Source organism: Eutrigla gurnardus (genome assembly GCF_963514095.1).
Source record: "Eutrigla gurnardus genome assembly, chromosome: 10".
Classification (NCBI taxonomy): domain Eukaryota; kingdom Metazoa; phylum Chordata; class Actinopteri; order Perciformes; family Triglidae; genus Eutrigla; species Eutrigla gurnardus.
This window is the reverse complement of record NC_139924.1, coordinates 20872046-20890852: the sequence shown is the minus strand read 5'-3', so window position 1 is coordinate 20890852 and position 18807 is coordinate 20872046. Positions and strand designations below refer to the sequence as shown.

The following is an 18807-nucleotide window of genomic DNA, read 5'->3' as shown; positions in this document are numbered from 1 at the left end:
CATCACGTTGGACTTGCAGTCTAAAGTTCTGTGTCTTCCCTTTCAGGAAATTACCGTGCTGGACAAAGTCTGCCACCAAGTGTTCAAGAAGGCCCAGTAGGACAAACCTGAGCTGCAAGGACTGTGTTGCATGTTTCGGACTATTTATAATGTAATTGTGAAAACCTGTACTAAATTGACTTAATGCCGCTGTTCTTTTTTGATTGGTTTTATTATTATTTTTTAATTATTTTAAATAAATGATTTACAATGGATTGTTTTGGTACTTACGCACCCCCCCAAAAACACATACACTGGAAAATGCAAGACAATCATATCTATATCCCTGCAATGTCTTCTATGTGTCTGTGTCTCTGTCTTCTATCAAATAAAAAGGTGAAAACTGTGAGCTTTTTTATTTATTCATTTTTTAAAGAATGCCATTTTATGTATATACACACATTTATACACACACACACACACACACACGTATTTTCTAGGAGCATATTTGACATATCTCTGACGTTGCACTGCAAAAAATATGATTACCGTAGATGACCATTTAGTAGCCCGGGCGTTTAATATGCTAAATCGACTTGGAGCCCAGGCGTTTATAAGAACCAGGCGCGTATTTGCAACAGGCTACAATTTATTTTTGCAATGAGCAGCACCAGACCATCATGCAAAGAACAAGGAGCTCACCATAGCACCACTGGAACAAAACTACTTTTTCCCCCCGACGCATCTTTATTGACATCAGACAATAAATACAAAGACAGTTTGTCTGTGTTACCGCGACACAGGGAGCTGATCAGAGCAGTGTTATGAATGATAACGGAAGGGGGGGGTCGATCGCGGTAATTTCAACACTGTACATTAGCGCATTTATCTATATCCCTATATCCCTCAGTCTAGCGCGCCTGTGTTTGTGTGTGTGTGTGTGTGTGTGTGTGTGTGCGCGCGCCTGCATGCGTGAGAGAGAGAGAGAGCGAGAGGAGGGGCTGACTGACAGAAGAGGTGAGAGCCGGTGAAGTGCTGTTAAAAAAAACCTTTTGTTTTCTGTGCAAGACTATGGTAAACACTTAATCGCCCGGGCGTTTAATTGAACCGGCGTTTATTATGCCAAATGAGGTCGGACCCCGGCGGCTATTAGAGCACAGGCGCGTATTTGCACGCGGGCGATTATTTGGTCATCTACGGTAGTCTAAGTTTCATATTCAACCAAAAAGATTAGCATGAGACCAAAGCACCAAAATGCATGTTAACCCACGGTCATATTTCCCAGTTCAATAAGTAAAGCGTCAGGGACTGACATTTAAAGTACACTTGGTGCGATGTTTGAATGTAGCCTCGTTTCGGTTGTTGTCTTTTTTTGCAGTGTAGCGCGAGTTTACAGGTACAACATGTTCTGCTTCTCTGCCGGATCTCAAGCTGCTCCAGGCAGGAAGCTCCGCAGGATCCACGTCGCCAAAAGAGGCTGCGTCAAGTCAGAACGCGACAGGGGGATTTTGACCGGAAAAGAGGCGCATTGCCTTCAAAATAAAACACCCGTACGTCCACGGCCGTAAAATCATAAACAACGTAGCTTTGTTTTGTTTTGTTTTAAACATTGGCAGAGCACTACTTACACAATCAATTGTGTCAACGTGCAATTAGATCCCTTATTTCCAAACCAACAGACATGCACAGGCTGATTAACCATTGCAAATAGGCATGTGCAACCGCCCTCCTCGTCGTAGCCATATCTATGATCGTGGCCTCACAGGGATTTACCAGAAAACAGCGCAAACTTATAAAAGAAAAAACATGCAGTGTGTGTTGTTGATTAAACTCACCTGTCTGGGCGGCTCTGAATGACAACCCGACTCGTGCACTCGGCCGTGAACAAACTTTGTATAATTTCCGGAGCGTCACCTCGAGAGGAGCTTCTTCTTCTCTGTCTATTCGACTTGAAATGTGCGTTCAATACCAGTAGTAACATTCGGCTACTGAAGCAAAAGTTAAATAAACAGTACACCATAATTATTATCATATCATGTCGGTATTATCTATTATACTAATTTATTACTAAACCACATTTCGGTTTAGTGTCATTTGTTGTATTTGTCCCCCTTCGACATGTATTGTGAAACGCCATACCGGAAGTCGTTCGGTTTTAGCCGGTGCTTGTTTCCTCCACAAAACTTTCTCTCCGCCGAGTTGCACACTAGAAGCCCGACGTGGGCAACAGGGAAGCCGGGTGATTCTACTGGACAGCACCGCAGAGACCCTCTGACTGGGAAACATGGTAGGCGGAAAAACAAACACACCAAACGACAAACACTCTACCGTGACTTTGTTGATTTGTGGCTCGCTGTTTGGCAGCTCAGCCGGACCCGGAACCGTGTGCGCACGATCACCGTGAATGCACCTTCGCATTAGACGTGGAAGCTCCATTCAAAACACACACACAGCTTAAGTAGTAGTACGTGCAGCATAACACAGAAGCTGCTCATTATTATTAACTAAGTGTTAAGAAAACAAAACAAAAATTTCTTTATTTTTTCGTTGAATGACAAAGTTTTTCGATTTGTTTACAGGAGCTTTTTCCACGTCCAATCATCCCATTAAAAGTAGACAAATAAAAAAAAAGGCTGCTAATTTGTCGTTGACGTGATTAGACATGAAAGGACCCAGTCATTCTAGGAGCACTCATGCGTATAAAATCTGGAATGGAAAGTATCAACAGAGACACACCCCCCCCCTCCTCCTCCATTACTGCCTCCCTAACCTGAAATAAATGGTCCTCATTTAATAAATAAATAGAATACAATGCAATAATGATCTGCAAAGCAAAAACAACCGTATAGACTATAATGCTGAACACGCAGGCTGCTTATTTCTATTTTTTCCCCATTTTATGCTCTAGCCTCTGCGTTTGGACATCAAGCGGAAGCTGACCGCTCGGTCAGACCGGGTGAAGAGTGCAGACCTGCACCCCTCTGAGCCCTGGATGGTGGCCAGCCTCTACAGCGGCACCGTGGTAGTCTGGAACCACGAGACACAGGTCACCACCGGTCTCTTACACCTTCCTCTCATCACTCACCCGATCTCACACACTCTACGTGTCGCCGGTTTGATTATCCGATGGGAAGGACGTCGGTGTGACGCTGCTGTGGTCTCTCTCCTGTGTTGTAGATGATGGTGAAAACCTTTGAGCTGTGTGACCTGCCTGTCAGGGTGGCCAAGTTCGTAGCCAGGAAACACTGGGTCATCGCTGGAGCAGTAAGTGTTGTGACTTTGTGAGCAATTCATGTATAAAGTGTGAACCCTTCTTTTTCCTGTATAAAGTCAGCTCTATTGTATTATTCCTCCTAGAATAACGAGTCTTTTCTAAATTGAACGGCTACCTAAGTAGGACAGGACATCATGTTGTTTGTTGAATCCAAAGCTTGGTCAAAACAACACCATTCACAAGTTTAGAGTCACAAGAAGAATGAAATGATTAAAGCTATCTTTGAGTCGACGTCCCCACTGTGTTGCATGCCAGGGGAGAATACTGTAACCCCTCCAGTCCGTAGTTCGGCTGATAGTCTGTGATCCAATCCCAGCCAGCTCTGTCCCCAATTAAGCTTTCTATTGTTTGCGTCCGTCCCCCAGGATGACATGCAGATCCGTGTGTTCAATTACAACACTCTGGAGCGAGTTCACATGTTTGAGGCTCACTCGGACTACATCCGCTGCATCGTGGTCCATCCCACGCAGCCCTACATCCTCACCAGCAGCGGTACGCAGTAACTATCTGCATATTCACTTCATCACAATAGAACTGTGAAAGCAACATTCAGCTCATCACCGCGTCGTGTGTGTTTTCAGACGACATGTTGATCAAGCTGTGGGACTGGGACAGGAAGTGGTCGTGTAGTCAAGTGTTTGAGGGACACACTCACTACGTCATGCAGATTGTCATCAACCCCAAAGACAACAACCAGTTTGCCAGCGCCTCCCTGGACAGAACTATTAAGGTGTACACACACACACACACACACATGCAAATGCTTGTAAGAACACACAAGAAGATGGCTTCAAGGCACAAACGGAAGAGGGTGGGGGCTGTTCTTCCTGTTTTAATGAAATGTAAAAGTGACACAAAGGAGGGACCTTCTCTTCTCAGCCAGAGGTTTTATGGGAAATGTGGTCTACCATACTACCACAAACAACACCGCTTCTGTGCCTTAGATCACTCAATCCAATAAAGGCCTCATTTGCGATGATATGCTGACACTCGTCGTGCTCCACAAAGATCATTGTGTCACTTCTAAAATGCAAACTGCGTTGCCTGCTGTAGGTGTGGCAGCTGGGCTCCAGGACCCCCAACTTCACTCTGGAGGGCCACGAGAAGGGGGTGAACTGCATCGATTACTACAGCGGAGGGGACAAACCCTACCTCATATCGGGGGCCGACGACCGCCTGGTCAAGATCTGGGATTATCAGGTGCCGCATTCACACGCCGCTGCATGTTCTGTTGCCCCGTACACTGAAGCAGCAAATAACAGTCACTTGTTTTTCTCCTCTGCTCTTTCACAAAGTACCGTCGTACACAAAAACGGGAACATTATGAGTGCTTCTGTATGCTTTCAAATAACATATTTCTGTGGAAAGATTCCGAATGAAGTGCACATTGAAAAGAAGTGCTTCAGCGTTGAGTTTATCCTGATGGATGGCAGGTTTTTTTGTCTCATCTCTCAGACTCTTCTCATTTAAATGTTCCATATGTGAACTCTGTTTCTGTGTGTATTTATCTCACCAAAGTGTTTCACTGTTCTCAAAGAAAAAGGATAAAAATACAGAAGTATTTCTCTGCACCAGGCTGGCAGCCTATTGAACATATCCACTTTTCTTCTTCGAGACAACAAATACCTTTCTTGTCAGCCTCCTCCTCTTTTATATGACATTATATGCTTTACCTTCCAGAATAAAACCTGTGTTCAGACGCTGGAGGGTCACGCTCAGAACGTGACCTGCGTCAGCTTTCATCCGGAGCTGCCAATCATCCTCACAGGCTCCGAGGACGGTAGGTTCTCCGTTTCAACAACGGCGTTTCTGAAGCTCCACAAAAGCAGCTAACCCGTCCCCTCCCCCCAAACAAATGGCCACGTTAAATGTGAGCTTTTTGTCGTTTCCTTAGGCACCGTTCGAGTGTGGCACTCCAACACCTACCGGCTGGAAAACACGCTCAACTATGGCATGGAGAGGGTGTGGTGCATATGCGGCCGGCCCGGCTCCAACAGTGTGGCGTTGGGCTACGACGAGGGCAGCATCATCATCAAGGTATGCCCCGTCCTCCCAGGAAAGCATGATCCCAATGCTTGGAGAATTGAGGAGAAGGCAAACACACCTCAGTGTGTATTTTGGGTGTTTTCTTGCTAATACTCTGAAAGAAGACACGTCATGGAAGCAAAATAGCCTGAAATCTCCAAAAGTAACCTGTGCATGAAATAGATGATTTTGCTTCTCCTTAATTAAGCTGAACTGTACCTTCGTTCTCTAATTCCTCACGAAGATGACAGGAATTCCAAATGACCAAGTGCTGCAGGAATGAGTGCTAAAACCTGGAAATGAGTTAATGTGTTTTCACTTCCGTTCCATCATCTCAAAGTCGACGAGTTTTTCATACAGCATCGCTCTCAGCTGGAGTACGTTATATAGCAGATTGCACTGCGTAAGCTGAAGGGATATTTGTTTTTTCACCACCGATCCTGCGACTCATCCCTCCCGTTTCCTCTCCCTCTCCGCCTCAGCTGGGTCGGGAGGAGCCGGCCATGTCCATGGACTCCAGCGGGAAGGTCATGTGGGCTCGCCACTCCGAGGTGCAGCAGGCCAACCTGAAGGCCATGGGAGACGCCGAGATCAGGGACGGCGAGAGGCTGCCGCTGGGTGTCAAAGACATGGGCAGCTGTGAGATCTTCCCCCAGACCATCCAACACAGCCCCAACGGGAGGTGAGACGGGGGATGAAAGGCTATATCTTTATAGAGAGCAGAACAAATCTTAGAAGATTTCCTCTCTTTTTCCCCGTACCAATATGTGCTGCTTGCTGTATCACAGTCCTTTTCCACATATATTTTGACAATTTCAATTTGATAGTTGACGTTTGTTCGTCCTAGAAATAAGAAAGATAATTTTCACATATATATTCTGGATTCGCATCCATGACATCTCTTGTGGGCATTCATTGATGGGCATTTATCTTCCAAGCATGGAAAGTTAATGCATCCCGTGTGAACGTGTGTATTTGCAGATTCGTGGTGGTGTGCGGAGACGGGGAGTACATCATCTACACCGCCATGGCACTGAGGAACAAGAGCTTTGGCTCGGCTCAAGAGTTCGTCTGGGCCCATGACTCCTCACAGTGAGTCCTTAAAGGAATAGTTCCACATTTTGGCGAAAGCACTTCGCTTTCTTCCTGATGTGGTTCGTTAGGTACATTATAAGTAAGTGTGTCCATTATTCTCAGGTATGCCACAAGGGAAGGAAGCAGTATGGTCAAAATATTTAAGAACTTCAAAGAGAAGAAGGCTTTTAAACCCGACTTCGGGGCTGAGGGTGAGTTGATTTCCTGTGTTGTCATTTGACACAGCCGTGTTTTGTGCATAGATGCAGTGTGTATACGTGCGCATGTCTAACGCTTAGCATCTCCGCCGTCCCGCAGGAATCTTCGGCGGCTTCTTACTGGGCGTGAAGTCAAACAGTGGCCTCGCCTTCTACGACTGGGAGAGCGCTGAACTGATCCGCCGTATCGAGATCATACCTAGACACGTGAGTCGCGCTGCCACGGCTCCAGCAGTCTGTCTGTCCGTTGCGCTCTTATCAGATCCGGGTCTTCCTGCCTTTTAGATCTTCTGGTCGGACTCTGGGGAAATTGTGTGCATCGGTACAGACGAGTCGTTCTTTGTGCTGCGCTACCTACCAGAGAGAGTGGCGGCGGCCCAGGAGTCCAAGGAAGACATCACAGAGGACGGGATAGAGGGCGCCTTCGAGGTCAGAGACTCGTAGTAGTGTTTCCTAAACGAATATGCCACGGAACGTAATCTCCAGAAACACACGATAGAATTTACAGTCCTGTAGATTTAAAAAAATATATTAAAAAGTGTTAAAATGTTGTAACATTTCTTAAAGTTTTATGAAACGATGATTTCCGATGATTATTTGTGTCTTTCCTGTTCATGCCTGCTGAACCAGGTGTTGGGGGAGGTGAAAGAAGTGGTGAAGACCGGGGTTTGGGTGGGAGACTGCTTCATCTACACCAACTCTCTTAACAGACTAAACTACTATGTTGGGGGAGAAATCATCACCATTGCTCACCTGGACAGGTACGGTGCATGTACACGTAGACAACCTATCATGGTTTCTCATGTCTCATCAGCGTTACAGCCACGCCTCCGGCACATACCATAAACACTTCCCCGAAGCAGTGCCTCAAACAAGGGCTTTGTCGTGTGCAGGACTATGTATCTGCTGGGCTACATCCCCAAAGATGACCGCCTCTACCTCGGAGACAAGGAGCTGAATGTCATCAGCTACTCACTGCTGCTGTCAGTGCTGGAGTACCAGACAGCTGTCATGAGGAGAGACTTCAGCACGGCCGACAAGGTTCTACCCACAATCCCCAAGGAGCAGAGGACCAGGGTAGCCAACTTCTTGGAGAAACAGGTACGTTTGTCCGCCGGCGTTTTGGGCAGCTCTCTGCTTGATCTGCCCATAAATGTATGAGATTTTGGTAATGGAATGCATAATTTACCGAACATCGGGCCGCCAGATGGAGTCAAACCTCGGGGCAGAATTCTTGCGTGTTTCTTTTTTTTTTTTTTTTTCACATTCGCATAGTTTCACTTATCCAACCATCCTCTGTTGGATGCGGTGGACAGAGTGGAATATAAGGAACAACATACAGTATATTGTAACTGCTTCTTGTGTTTCCTTGTGTTGTGCAGGGCTTCAGACAGCAGGCCCTGGCCGTGTCCACTGACCCCGAACACAAGTTTGAACTCGCCCTGCAGCTGGGAGAGCTCAAGACAGCCTACCAACTGGCCTCGGAGGCAGAGGTCAGAGAATACACGCACAAAAACCAGACGAAAGCTGCCCCACATCCACAATGCTTACTAAGTCTGTACAGTACTGCATACTCAACGTCATAGTGTACCGTTTTAGGACAAAACTATCCTATCAAAATAAGATTTCTTCCTGTCTGTGACAGCCATCTACCCTGGTTTATACACTGACTACGGATAAGTATCTCATAGAGCTCCGCTTGAAAGAAAAATCTGACCTCTCCCTTTGAGTGTGCTAGTGATTTTCGCTAGTTAACACTTAACACAGACTATGGCTGAGGCTGTGGTAAATACACTGGAGTCGCTATTTAGGCTGACCTGATGACGAAAAGAGAGAATCACCAATTCATCCTGAGGGGATGATAAACCAAAATTAAAAAAGAAAATAGCTGACGAGGCCTTTCACCCAAATTGCCACTGTGTAATATGGAGGATAATATATGTGGAATCAATCCTCTTTACCACAGAAGTGTTCCGGGGTGAGTCACTAGCCTGGCCTCCCCTACTTCCTCACTACTTCAGTGTATTGTTGTCGCGGTTCGTGCCTCTCCCCCTGTGATAATCCTCTTTCCTGTCTCTTTGGCACCTCGGCGTGTGGGGGGTTCCAGTCGGAGCAGAAATGGAAGCAGCTGGCAGAGCTCGCTACTACAAAGTGCCAGTTTAGCTTGGCTCAAGAGTGTCTGCACCATGCTCAGGATTATGGGGGATTATTGCTGTTGGCCACCGCCTCGGGCAACGCCAACATGGTGGGTAAGCTGGCCGAGGGGGCGGAGCGGGACGGCAAGACCAACGTTGCCTTTCTCACCTACTTCCTGCAGGGAAGGTGAGTGTAGGGAAATGAGGGGGAAGGGAGTTATCCAGAGTTAAATCAACATGTTTATATTTTTCTAAATTCATTTATTTATCCAGATTGGACAAATGTCTGGAGCTTCTCATCGGAACGGATCGGTTGCCAGAGGCTGCGTTTCTGGCAAGAACATATCTTCCCAGCCAGGTGTCAAGGTAAAGCTGTTGAATGCTCTATGCCTGAGCGTTGTCCTCCAATGTTCATATTTACATTATGCATCATTGGTGAGCTGTGTACACTTCCCTTCTTTCAGGGTGGTGAAGCTGTGGAAGGAGAGTCTGACCAAGGTCAACCAGAAGGCAGCAGATGCTCTGGCTGATCCCTCTCAGTACAGCAACCTGTTCCCGGGCCTCCAGCAGGCCCTGCTGGCCGAGGACTACCTGAAGGAGACTCACGTCGGGGTCAGACCTGCTGCAGAATACCCACTCATCATGGTCGGTGGAAGTTTTGTTTTCTCAAATGGCAATTAGCTAATTTATCTTTATTTAATCCTCTGAATTAACTGCCTGTCTCCTGATTTTTCAGCCAAATGAGGACCGTAATGTTCTGGAGGAATCGGCAGCTTTTGAGCCCAAAGGAAAGATGTTGGAGGTAAAGACCTGTACCTGCTCTGCTGCATCATTTGTTAAACCGAGATGTCGCTCCTCCAACCGACCCTGTCTCCAATGATCGGAAATGAATGCTGGTCTGTTACTTCACTTTAAATAAAAACGATCCTATAAAACAGAATTGTATTTCTGCTTGCTGCATACAGGAAGTGGTGAATGAAACCATCGTGGCAGCAGCAGTGCCGGAGGCCGCAGCAGTGCCGGAGGCCGCAGCAGTGCCGGAGGCTGCAGCAGCAGTGCCGGAGGCCGCAGCAGCAGTGTCGGAGGCTGCAGCAGCAGTGATGGAAGCTGCATCTACAGAGACGGCAGTAATGGAGGAAACCATTCCCTTAAAACAGGAGATTATTAATCCCGTTTCAGCAACAGAAGAAGAATCCATCCCAGCAGCAACAACAAGAACAACAACAGCAGCAGCAGCAGCAGCAGCAGCAGCATCATCAGCATCCCTTCTGCCTGTCACGGTAACAGAAGAGCATGTCGAACCAAAGCAACCAGAGTCTGTGTCTACTGAGGAGGAAGCCATCGCTGATGCAGAGGAGGCATCCGACTCTGCCGAGGAAGATGTTCCGGAGTCCACGACAGAGATCGCCCCCGCTGAGCCAGAGATGGTACAATCCAGTCATGTGGAAGACGCTAGATCGTCAGTTGAGGCTGATGTTGAGGAAGTCGGTGCTGTGCCTGCTGCCTGTGTGTCTGAAACGTATCTAGTCGAGACAATAACGGAAACCATCTCGGCAACAGAAGAAACGAGTGAAACCAAAAGCGTAGTAACCGAGGATGTCCTAGTCAGCACTGACCTGATAGTTGATGATAATGCAGAAGAATCTATAGCAACTGGAGAAATGCCTGTTTCTGAAGAACTGGAAACGGGCATCACCTCCTCAGAAGCACCAGCAGAGGAGCCTCATGTTGCGGAGGAACTCGTTTCAGAAACAGCAGCATCGCCCGTAGCAGTGGAGGAGCTCATCTCCTTCGATAACACGGCCAGTCCAGTGCTGGATGTGCCCGTTCATAACCAAACTTTCCCAGATTCTGCCCTCGATCCACTGCTGGACCTACTCCAAGATCCGATGCCAGCACTGCAGCCAGTCCCAGCGCAAGAACCGGAACAAGAGGAACAAACTCCAGCACTCCCAGTAAAGCCTGAAGACAACCTGGAGCCTGCAGTGCCGCTGCAGACTGAGCCAGAGGTTTCATCCCCCGTAGAGGGGGACGTAGCAGAGGAGGAGGAGGCCGGTCCGGAGGGAGCTGAGGAACCTGCAGAAGACCTCGAGGCAGAGATGAATGAGGAGGTAAATATCCGCTTTTAATCCTACGGCAAAAATGTACCAATATTGGCACAATAATGGAAAACACACACTCTTTTCCTACCTGTAGTTCCTGGATGATCTGGATCTGGACAATTTTGACCTGGAAGATATCGACACCACAGACGTCAACCTGGATGAGGATTTCTTGAGTGAATAGGAAAAGGAAACCTTCACAAGCCACACATTTCTGTTTTTGTTTCTCACGGACAAGAGAACTCCTCTCTCCTTCTAAGGCGACGATAAGCAGTCAGCAGACTAACATGTTAAGCTTAATTAATGAAATAGTTTTTTATTTACGCACAAATCTTCATAAAATCCAGACAATAAAACGGTAAGACATGTGACAGGGGAGTTGAAGAAGTCACATGCTTGTACAACAGACCTCCCCTCAACATAAGGAGAACAAAAAAAAGCCTTTTAGAAAGTCCAGCTCGACTTGTCGCTGACATTTTTACACTACAATTGCCATTGAAACAATACTGCAACCATTATGACCGCTTGTGTTAAAGAGTTTGTTGGCGTTACTAATGTTGTAACATCAGTTTACAATAAAAAACGTGTACAGGGGTTAGAACGTTTGTCATCAGGAGGCTTCACCAGCTGACTGCAATGTGCGCGGGTATGAAAAGTAATGAAGAATCACGCTCCGTACCTCTTCCTCCTCATACCTCATACAGTGACGCCACTGTTGATCAGGGTGTTATACAAGCCACTGAGGCATTCTTCCAGTTTGAATTTTGCCTTTTACGGTAAATTCAAACACTCATTTCTAGACATTCCTGTTGGATTTTAAAGGAGTTTTTTTTTTTCATCTGGCACAAGGCTGCCTGTGTCGTGATTTTTATAAATAGTAAACATTCAACAGTGTGTTTAAAAAAAACGACCTCAAGTTTACTTATCAAATACTGCTACTTTTAGTATGCTTTTAATATACAGTATACTGTTATAAGTGCCTTACATGTGTTCTTAAAGATTGTGTTTATTCCCTTTTCTTTAAAAGGATGGATGGTACTGTGTATGTGGCTTGAAAAGTGAATTAGAAGAAGCTTCAATCAATAAAAAGAAGTTCATTTTCTCCAATGCATCAAGTACAAAGATCTTTATTTTCTTATCTACATCACACGACTTAATCAGAGGCGAGTCTGAAATACACGTAGACAATATGAGTGTTGATGGCTGTGGTGTATGATGGCTGTTGGCTAGCATGTAGCATTCCTTTCAGTCAAGGAGCACATATTGCTCTTCGATCCAAGCAGTGAAAGAACAGAATGCTGTCATATTTTACACATGGGAGGCAATTTTCAGTCCATTCCTCAGTGTGGATGAATTTGTATATTTCTATTTAGGGGTGGGCCGGTCAGTCAGCAGAGCTGTTAGCAGCCATCTGTTCGTACGCCTGTAGGGCTAGCTCAATGTAGCCCGACCTCTGGGACTCCTTCTGGGCATAGATCTGCAAAGGACAAGGGTCAGAGGTCAGCAGAAGAGGAGCGAAAGGTCAGCCCAATTACTTTGCCAAAAATAAAAAAAGAAATTACAATCAGTATTAATTATCTTAGTGGGCAGACTAACAAAACACAGCTAAGTATGTACTCCACTTTCAAGCATGACTAAATGAGAGGCCCTCCGTGATAGAGACACACACCCGTTTCTCCTGCCGCTAACCTTTCACATTAAATGGCTGTCATTCTCAATGTCCCTCCCCACGGCTTCAAGGCCAAGAGGCTGGGAGCGCTAACGAGACCTGATGTGTCCTGGGCTTGGCCCCGCTGTTCCCATGCCGGAGACGAGCCCAAACCCTCTCACAAGGGAAACTTTAGAGGAGCCGGCCTTCACTTGACCTCTCAAAAGCTACTCCTGATTTGTTGCTAATAACCGAGGGACACAATTTATATTTCTGGATCATATGGCAACGCATAATGTACACAAAAGCAAAGTGAAAAGAAGTGTTAAACACTGCCACGAGTCAGCAGGTATTTCCAGTCAGGCTTGAGTTGTTCTCACCTTAAGCAGGTCGGTGCTGGTGGCCCGCTGGCTGGAAGCTTCCTGGGCCGACTCGCTGTGGGGATGAACCATGTGGAACAGAGACACTAGGCTCACTGCATCCTGGAACCTGGAAACACACACACTCACACTTAAGCATGCTTGTCCTTGTGAAGTGGGTGCCATGTGCGCATCAGATAATGACATCATCACAGGAGCACGAAGGCTCTGCAAGTTGTCGATACTTTTTGCAAAACTCCGACGCCACACACACACACAAGTACCAAAGGTTGCAGCTCTGCCAGCAGGTATGGCGGCTGGTGTGACCTGGCAGCAACAAAAGGTGTATATTCCAATTGCAAAAGATTGTACCACGCATGCATCACACACAAACTCACAGCTCTCTCTTCAGCATGTCCACTATAAGCCCATCCACCCTGCGAACACCGAGCAGGTACCAGGCCATGCCTCCAAAGTGTCTGGTGGAGCGCAGCAGCTCATATTTGCCGTACTTGTCCAGGTCCTCATAGGTGGCTGCATGAACCTAGACACAAGACACGTAGAATAGATCAAATCCTAAATTCACTCAACTTTGTAGGTCCTCGGGCAGCACGATGCTCTTCATCAAATTCCATACTGCAAGGAAAATATAGTACTGATGTGCAAATGTCATGCTTTAACAGGCTATATGTTGTCAACAGTGACATTCAATGTCATCTTACCCTGATGTAGTTTGAGGAGTCTGGTTCGAATTGGACTAGACAGAAGTCCAACACATCCTCATGACGGTCCTGAGAAAACACTATCTGATGGAGAGAAAATGTGGAAAATTAGCCTCTAGACGCTCACTGGACCCCATAAATAATTTTGCCCGATTAGACCTCTTCTCAGGACTGTGCTGATGAGGAGGGTGATGTCAAATCATGCTACAAGCAAAGTCTACGTAATCTCACAAGAGTCTCTTTGTAATGTCCTACCTTGAGGTTCTCCTCCTTGAAGATGAGAGGTGCTGTGGATTTGCGTCCGTCCTTGGGGAAGTAGACCTGAATGAGCCGGTCCCTCTCCTCCCATACCGCCTTCCTAAGGACTCCGTTGGGCTCCCGTACAACAATGAATCTCTCCTGAGGCAAAAACAAAGCATATACACTGTGTATACAAGGACGCCATAGTCCAGAGTCCATAAACCAAGTACGTAATTGAAGCTACTCTGTGTGGGATGTTGTAGGTGATGTCTGTGAAGACGTATTTGGCCGTGTCCATGCCATCCAGGATGTTGTCCTCAGACAGCACGTCGTTGATGGGCTTCCTCTCCGGCAGGACGGGGGGCATCTGCAGCATCTTCTTAGCCTGCTCTGTGGCCAACTCTGCAGCCTGGAAACACGAACAAGGGATTAGAGAAGACTGCAACATGCGAGTGCCTAATTAAGATGGGCTATTACGGATTATTTAAAAGGGAACCTGCTCCAGTTGCTCATCGGTCATGAGTTTATACGTGGGCGGCTTCAGCTCCTGCTTAATTGGTCGGAACACTTTCTGCAGGTCGAGGCCCGTTATCCTGGTGAGGACGTCCTGCACAGCTGGGTCAGTGAAACGGGGCGTTGCGTTTTCTGAGAAGGCTGGAGAAAAAGGTTACACAGTGTTATTCGCTTGGATAAAAATCCATGCAGCTCCCCTCTTCAGTACGACATGCATTCTGTCCACCAAGCCACGTCTCATGTGAGTAAATCTGAATTGGCATGTTTCATTTTGACTGTCATCTTTCAAATGAACATCGTTATGGATTGTGAAGTGATGCTAGCAATGTGGGCAGCTAGCATCCATTAATATTAGATGTTATCACAAAGATGCTTTAACTGTCATAATGCCGAATTCGTGGAAATACTCGAATTATTTGTAAAAATACATTAAACCTTCGCCGACGGGTCTCTATATCTTTGCAAACAGGCAAGACAATCTAAAATTGGCCCATTTTTAAAGCGAGTTTGACACATGAAGGCTAACAAAACGCGCTACAAGGTCAGCGATAAAGTCAAGAAAATGAGGCAACTGCAATTATACTCGTAGCATGAAAACATACCGTCATCTTGTGTCCCGCTACAAAGCGTCCTTACGCTGCATCTGACCGACGTTTGCTTAATCCTTTGAACGTTTTTCACCCGGGAGTAAGTACGAAATAAGCACCGTGCTGTACCGAGCGCCGCCATGTTTGTTATTACCTCACCGAAGCGACGTGACCTTTCACCTTACACTTCCACCAGCCAAGCGCTGATGGGATATGTAGTTTGTTTTCGTGTGTCGCGTTTACAGTGTGTTTCCCGCGACCAATCATGGACCATTTCGTCAACAGTCATAGATAAAACAAGCAAAAGACTTCTGACGAAATCTGTGATCTCTTTTATAAGCAAAGGTCATCTCATGGGTTAGGTTAAACACATTTAAGTCAAGTAGGCTACATGAAACAAAAAAACAACAGATAATAACTGTAAATAGAAATAGAATATGTAAAAAGATCATTAAAATACGTGAATTTTAAAGAGTACTAATAATATAATTTGTTTAAATATTCTGATTTGATCTGATTTGATATTCCTGTGGTTCCTTGGTATATGGAACTCACTTACAATGAAGTAATAGCGTTGTATATCTATAGTATAGATATAGGTCTTCAACAGGGGGTCCGCGACCCCTAGAGGGTCCACTGAGGTACTACAGGGGGGTCGCGAACATTTTGGTTGATTAGACATTTTTTTATATTCACCTCCACAATTTTTTTTAAACACAGAAAATTATATGAAGTTCTTTTTAAATGTTATACAGCTGTTTTTAAGGTCTTGGGGATTATGGGGAAAAGAATCAAGGCTCTAACTATTATATAAAATATATTTATGGGCGATTTCCTGATAGTAGTGATCATAAACGGCAACAGAGCCAATCATCTTGATGTAAATAAACTATCTATGCTGCTGTGTATGCATATGCACATGTTTTAAAAATGTCAATTTCAATAGTGTTTGTGCATGGTTACATGCAATTGACAGACATAATCTTGGCAGGTATCAGTTTGAGGTATGTTTATAAATGGCAGTGGCACGGCCACCCATACCACTGTACCTTGCATGTTCAAAATAAAAACATGAATATATGAACCTGTTTATTATTTGAATATCTTAGTATTGAATGCACAACAACAAGGTACATTTCTACAAGGCACTATAGGACCGGTTTAATATAAAACACAATTTTATACAATATATATATAAGTAGGGGGTCCCCGCTCCATCTCTCCATCAGTTTGGGGGTCCTTGGCCTGGAAAACGTTGAAGACCCCTGATCTATACAATAAAAAAAAAAAATTGGAATGCAATTTTGAACACCAGGTGGCGCTTTGCTACCAACTATCCTGAAAACCTGCAACGCCAGCACAAGAAGCATCTTCCTCTCCCTCACAGTTAGAGATTATGCTCATTTATTCACAGTTTATATCAGAGTCTCACAGCCTCTTTCATCCGTCTCCTTCGTGAGTCAGCTATGCGTAGCCTACACACATTCCTCACTTGTCAACCCAGTGTGTTCTTGAATTGGCCGATAAGTTTCAAATCTGTCTGGATGATAAGAAGAGTAGAGCAAAGATGTTGTACACTCGACTCACAGAAATGTACTAACAAAGTAGTTCTATTTGCCCGCTCGTTTATTTTAAATAAAACCGATACGAGTGTGTAAAATGTAATCAAAAGTGTGATAGTGATCTGTAGATAATTGTATATTATGTAATAATTCCAATACAGTCCAATTAATTCTAAATATTTTTTCTGATTTGTCTCCTTTTTACTTTTAGAGAGTTAAGAGATGCATATTGTATTTGAATTATATGCATATAGATACTTTTTAATCAAGTATAAACACATTTTTTTGTTATTTCAAATCTTAACATAAGACAAGATAGGAGGACGATATATGATCCAAACACACATCCATGAACATACATTTGTGAATATCTTAAGTGTTTGCTTGCTCTGGTTCTTAAAACCTGACACAAAGTCTGACAGTGTTACTGGTTAAACAAATACATTGTATTGAAGAAGTATAAATACTACATAAATTTAACTTGGTCATATCATCCAGTTGTTGCAGTTATTTTCTGTTGTTTGTGTAAAAAGCTATTTGTAAGTTATGATCACAGTGAAATTGATAACCTGCCGATCATCAGCCGTTAAATGATAATTCGGGCACTGGCAGTACTCTTTATTGTATTATATAATATTTTTAATTAATGTACAATATAATAAACAATATAATTCTGTCAACGAGTCTTATGAAAAGAGTAAAACCAACGGTACTTTCTGAATTTCCACCGTCTCTTCTTCTGTGCTTAGAGTTAAAATATACTTAAAACATTTTTCTAAAACAGCTGGGCAATGTAGTTTTCAGTAAACAATTCCCAAACAAGAGCAAGACGGCGTGTGTGAGAGGAAAGTTCAGTGTGTGTGTGTGTGTGTGTGTGTGTGTGTGTGTGTGTGTGTGTGTGTGTGTGTGTGTGTTCATGGTAATGAAGGAAAATATCGGCCAGTGCAACAGTGTCACAGACTGATGTCTTTTTAATCGTTTTTGCAATGGAGCACCGCTATAAACAATCCAAGAATTGCATTTGCACTGGGGGCCTTGTGATGAGGGGGCCCGTGGAGTTAGAAAGCTGGATGCAAATCTGATCTCGACTGGTGCCATTTGGTATACGAACCCTCAAAAAGTCAAAAAGATTTAAATTCAATGAACAATTTATTGTTTTATTTGGGATTTTTGTCATAGAGGCTTACAGGTATGCAGTGGTGATTGCTGGGTCATAATGTACGTTGAAGTTGTCCAACGTCAAGTCTCTAATTGAACATGTGATGAGATGATACATTAAACGGCAGCTAGTTTAGGTGCAAAATCTGTCAAGACTGAGAAGCTGAGCCCATCTGCAAGCGGAGCAGTCACGCCTTTCAAACATAAAATAGACAGGAAGTAACTAGGGCCCATTACAATAGTGTGGACTGGGGCCCGTCGTAACTACCTTACATCATTGGCTCTAAGGCACAGTGGAATACGATGTATCAGGCGATGGATGCACAGACAATATTTGTATGTGAAGGCCTAAGTTCCATACATTTTGTGATTGATTTGTCAACAATCAGGAAAACATATATCACCAGACTTCTCTGAGGAAGATGCCAAAGTGGCTGACCTTTGTGAAGAAGAGAAACTTCATCACCGTGGAGGGATTATGAGATCACATGACGCTATCACTCTGTGGTTCTGTCTGGCCCTCTCCGTCTCCCCCGGCACACATGCACAAAGTACAGTAGTAGTTGTGAGGCCCCGACACGCCACCACAAACCCCGAAACGCAGCCGCCGCACACACAACCCGAGAGGTCGTTAATAAAACCTCATGTGCCACGCACAAAAGCCTTTGCGTCCAGGATCTTGTTTCCCCTCACCCCCTTCCTGCTCCGCTCCTCTCCTCTGGGCCCCGACTCCCCCTCTAATCTGCAGTAGGATTTAGATATTAGGCGGACAGATGGAGGTGTGGCTCGGTCGGTAATGAGGTGAGCAGTGGCAGCGAGTCCGGAGGCCCAGACACCGGCGAAACGACGTGTGGATTGAGCTGTAAGAGGCCCCTACACAACCAGATGTACACAGCTGTCACACTGCTGACAGAAAGTAATCCCGCGACCCTAGCCCACTGCCAGAGAGAGAGAGAGACAGAGAGAGAGGGTGAGAGAGAGAGAGAGAGAGGGATGGATTCAGGCACCCAGGAGAATCTCTCCTGTGGAGGTTTAAATAACTGCAAGTCTGTCTGTCTGTCTGTCTCTCCATCCGTCCGTCTGTCTGGTGAGCATGAACCTTCAGTGTAACTCTAAGTGATCCTGAAGTGGCACTTAGCTTCGGCTCCCAGGTATGAAATGCGTAATGCTGCCTGTTGAATTGGAATTTCCGTTCACCTCCTGAACTGCGA

The 18807-nt window shown here is 45.3% G+C and overlaps 3 protein-coding genes across 4 annotated transcripts in view; 2 read left to right on the top strand and 1 right to left on the bottom strand.

Annotated features, from left to right (window-relative positions):
• LOC311020222 (retinol-binding protein 2-like) overlaps positions 1–244 on the top strand; it is a 58935-nt gene extending 58691 nt beyond the window's left edge. Inside the window, exon 5 of the mRNA XM_084020153.1 lies at positions 47–244. Within this exon, the coding sequence (XP_083876279.1) occupies positions 47–100 (54 nt within the window). The 3' untranslated portion in view covers positions 101–244. The remainder of the gene's footprint in view (positions 1–46) is intronic.
• A 1904-nt stretch (positions 245–2148) lies between these two features.
• Positions 2149–11714, top strand: LOC311020027 (coatomer subunit beta'-like). 2 transcript variants are annotated; one of them, XM_084019774.1, is made up of 23 exons: positions 2149–2266; positions 2888–3025; positions 3157–3243; positions 3619–3745; positions 3835–3983; positions 4307–4453; positions 4934–5033; positions 5148–5290; positions 5761–5960; positions 6260–6370; positions 6476–6564; positions 6671–6777; positions 6856–6999; positions 7201–7331; positions 7464–7671; positions 7953–8063; positions 8678–8892; positions 8979–9071; positions 9170–9350; positions 9442–9507; positions 9671–9712; positions 9749–10816; positions 10902–11714. In XM_084019774.1, exons 1-23 carry the CDS (start codon positions 2264–2266, stop codon positions 10989–10991), a joined length of 3750 nt encoding a protein of 1249 aa, XP_083875900.1. In that variant the 5' UTR covers positions 2149–2263; the 3' UTR covers positions 10992–11714. The 2 variants fall into 2 exon arrangements, with proteins under 2 accessions (XP_083875900.1, XP_083875899.1); XM_084019773.1 differs by having other exon boundaries at positions 9671–10816.
• A 204-nt stretch (positions 11715–11918) lies between these two features.
• mrps22 (mitochondrial ribosomal protein S22) lies at positions 11919–15018 on the bottom strand (the record flags this gene model as incomplete). The annotated part of the gene is made up of 8 exons (XM_084019776.1): positions 11919–12284; positions 12836–12944; positions 13213–13358; positions 13537–13620; positions 13792–13935; positions 14021–14185; positions 14273–14430; positions 14892–15018. The coding sequence occupies 8 exons, from the start codon at positions 15016–15018 to the stop codon at positions 12192–12194; spliced, it is 1026 nt and encodes a 341-aa protein (XP_083875902.1). The 3' UTR covers positions 11919–12191.
• Positions 15019–18807: the final 3789 nt, after the last annotated feature.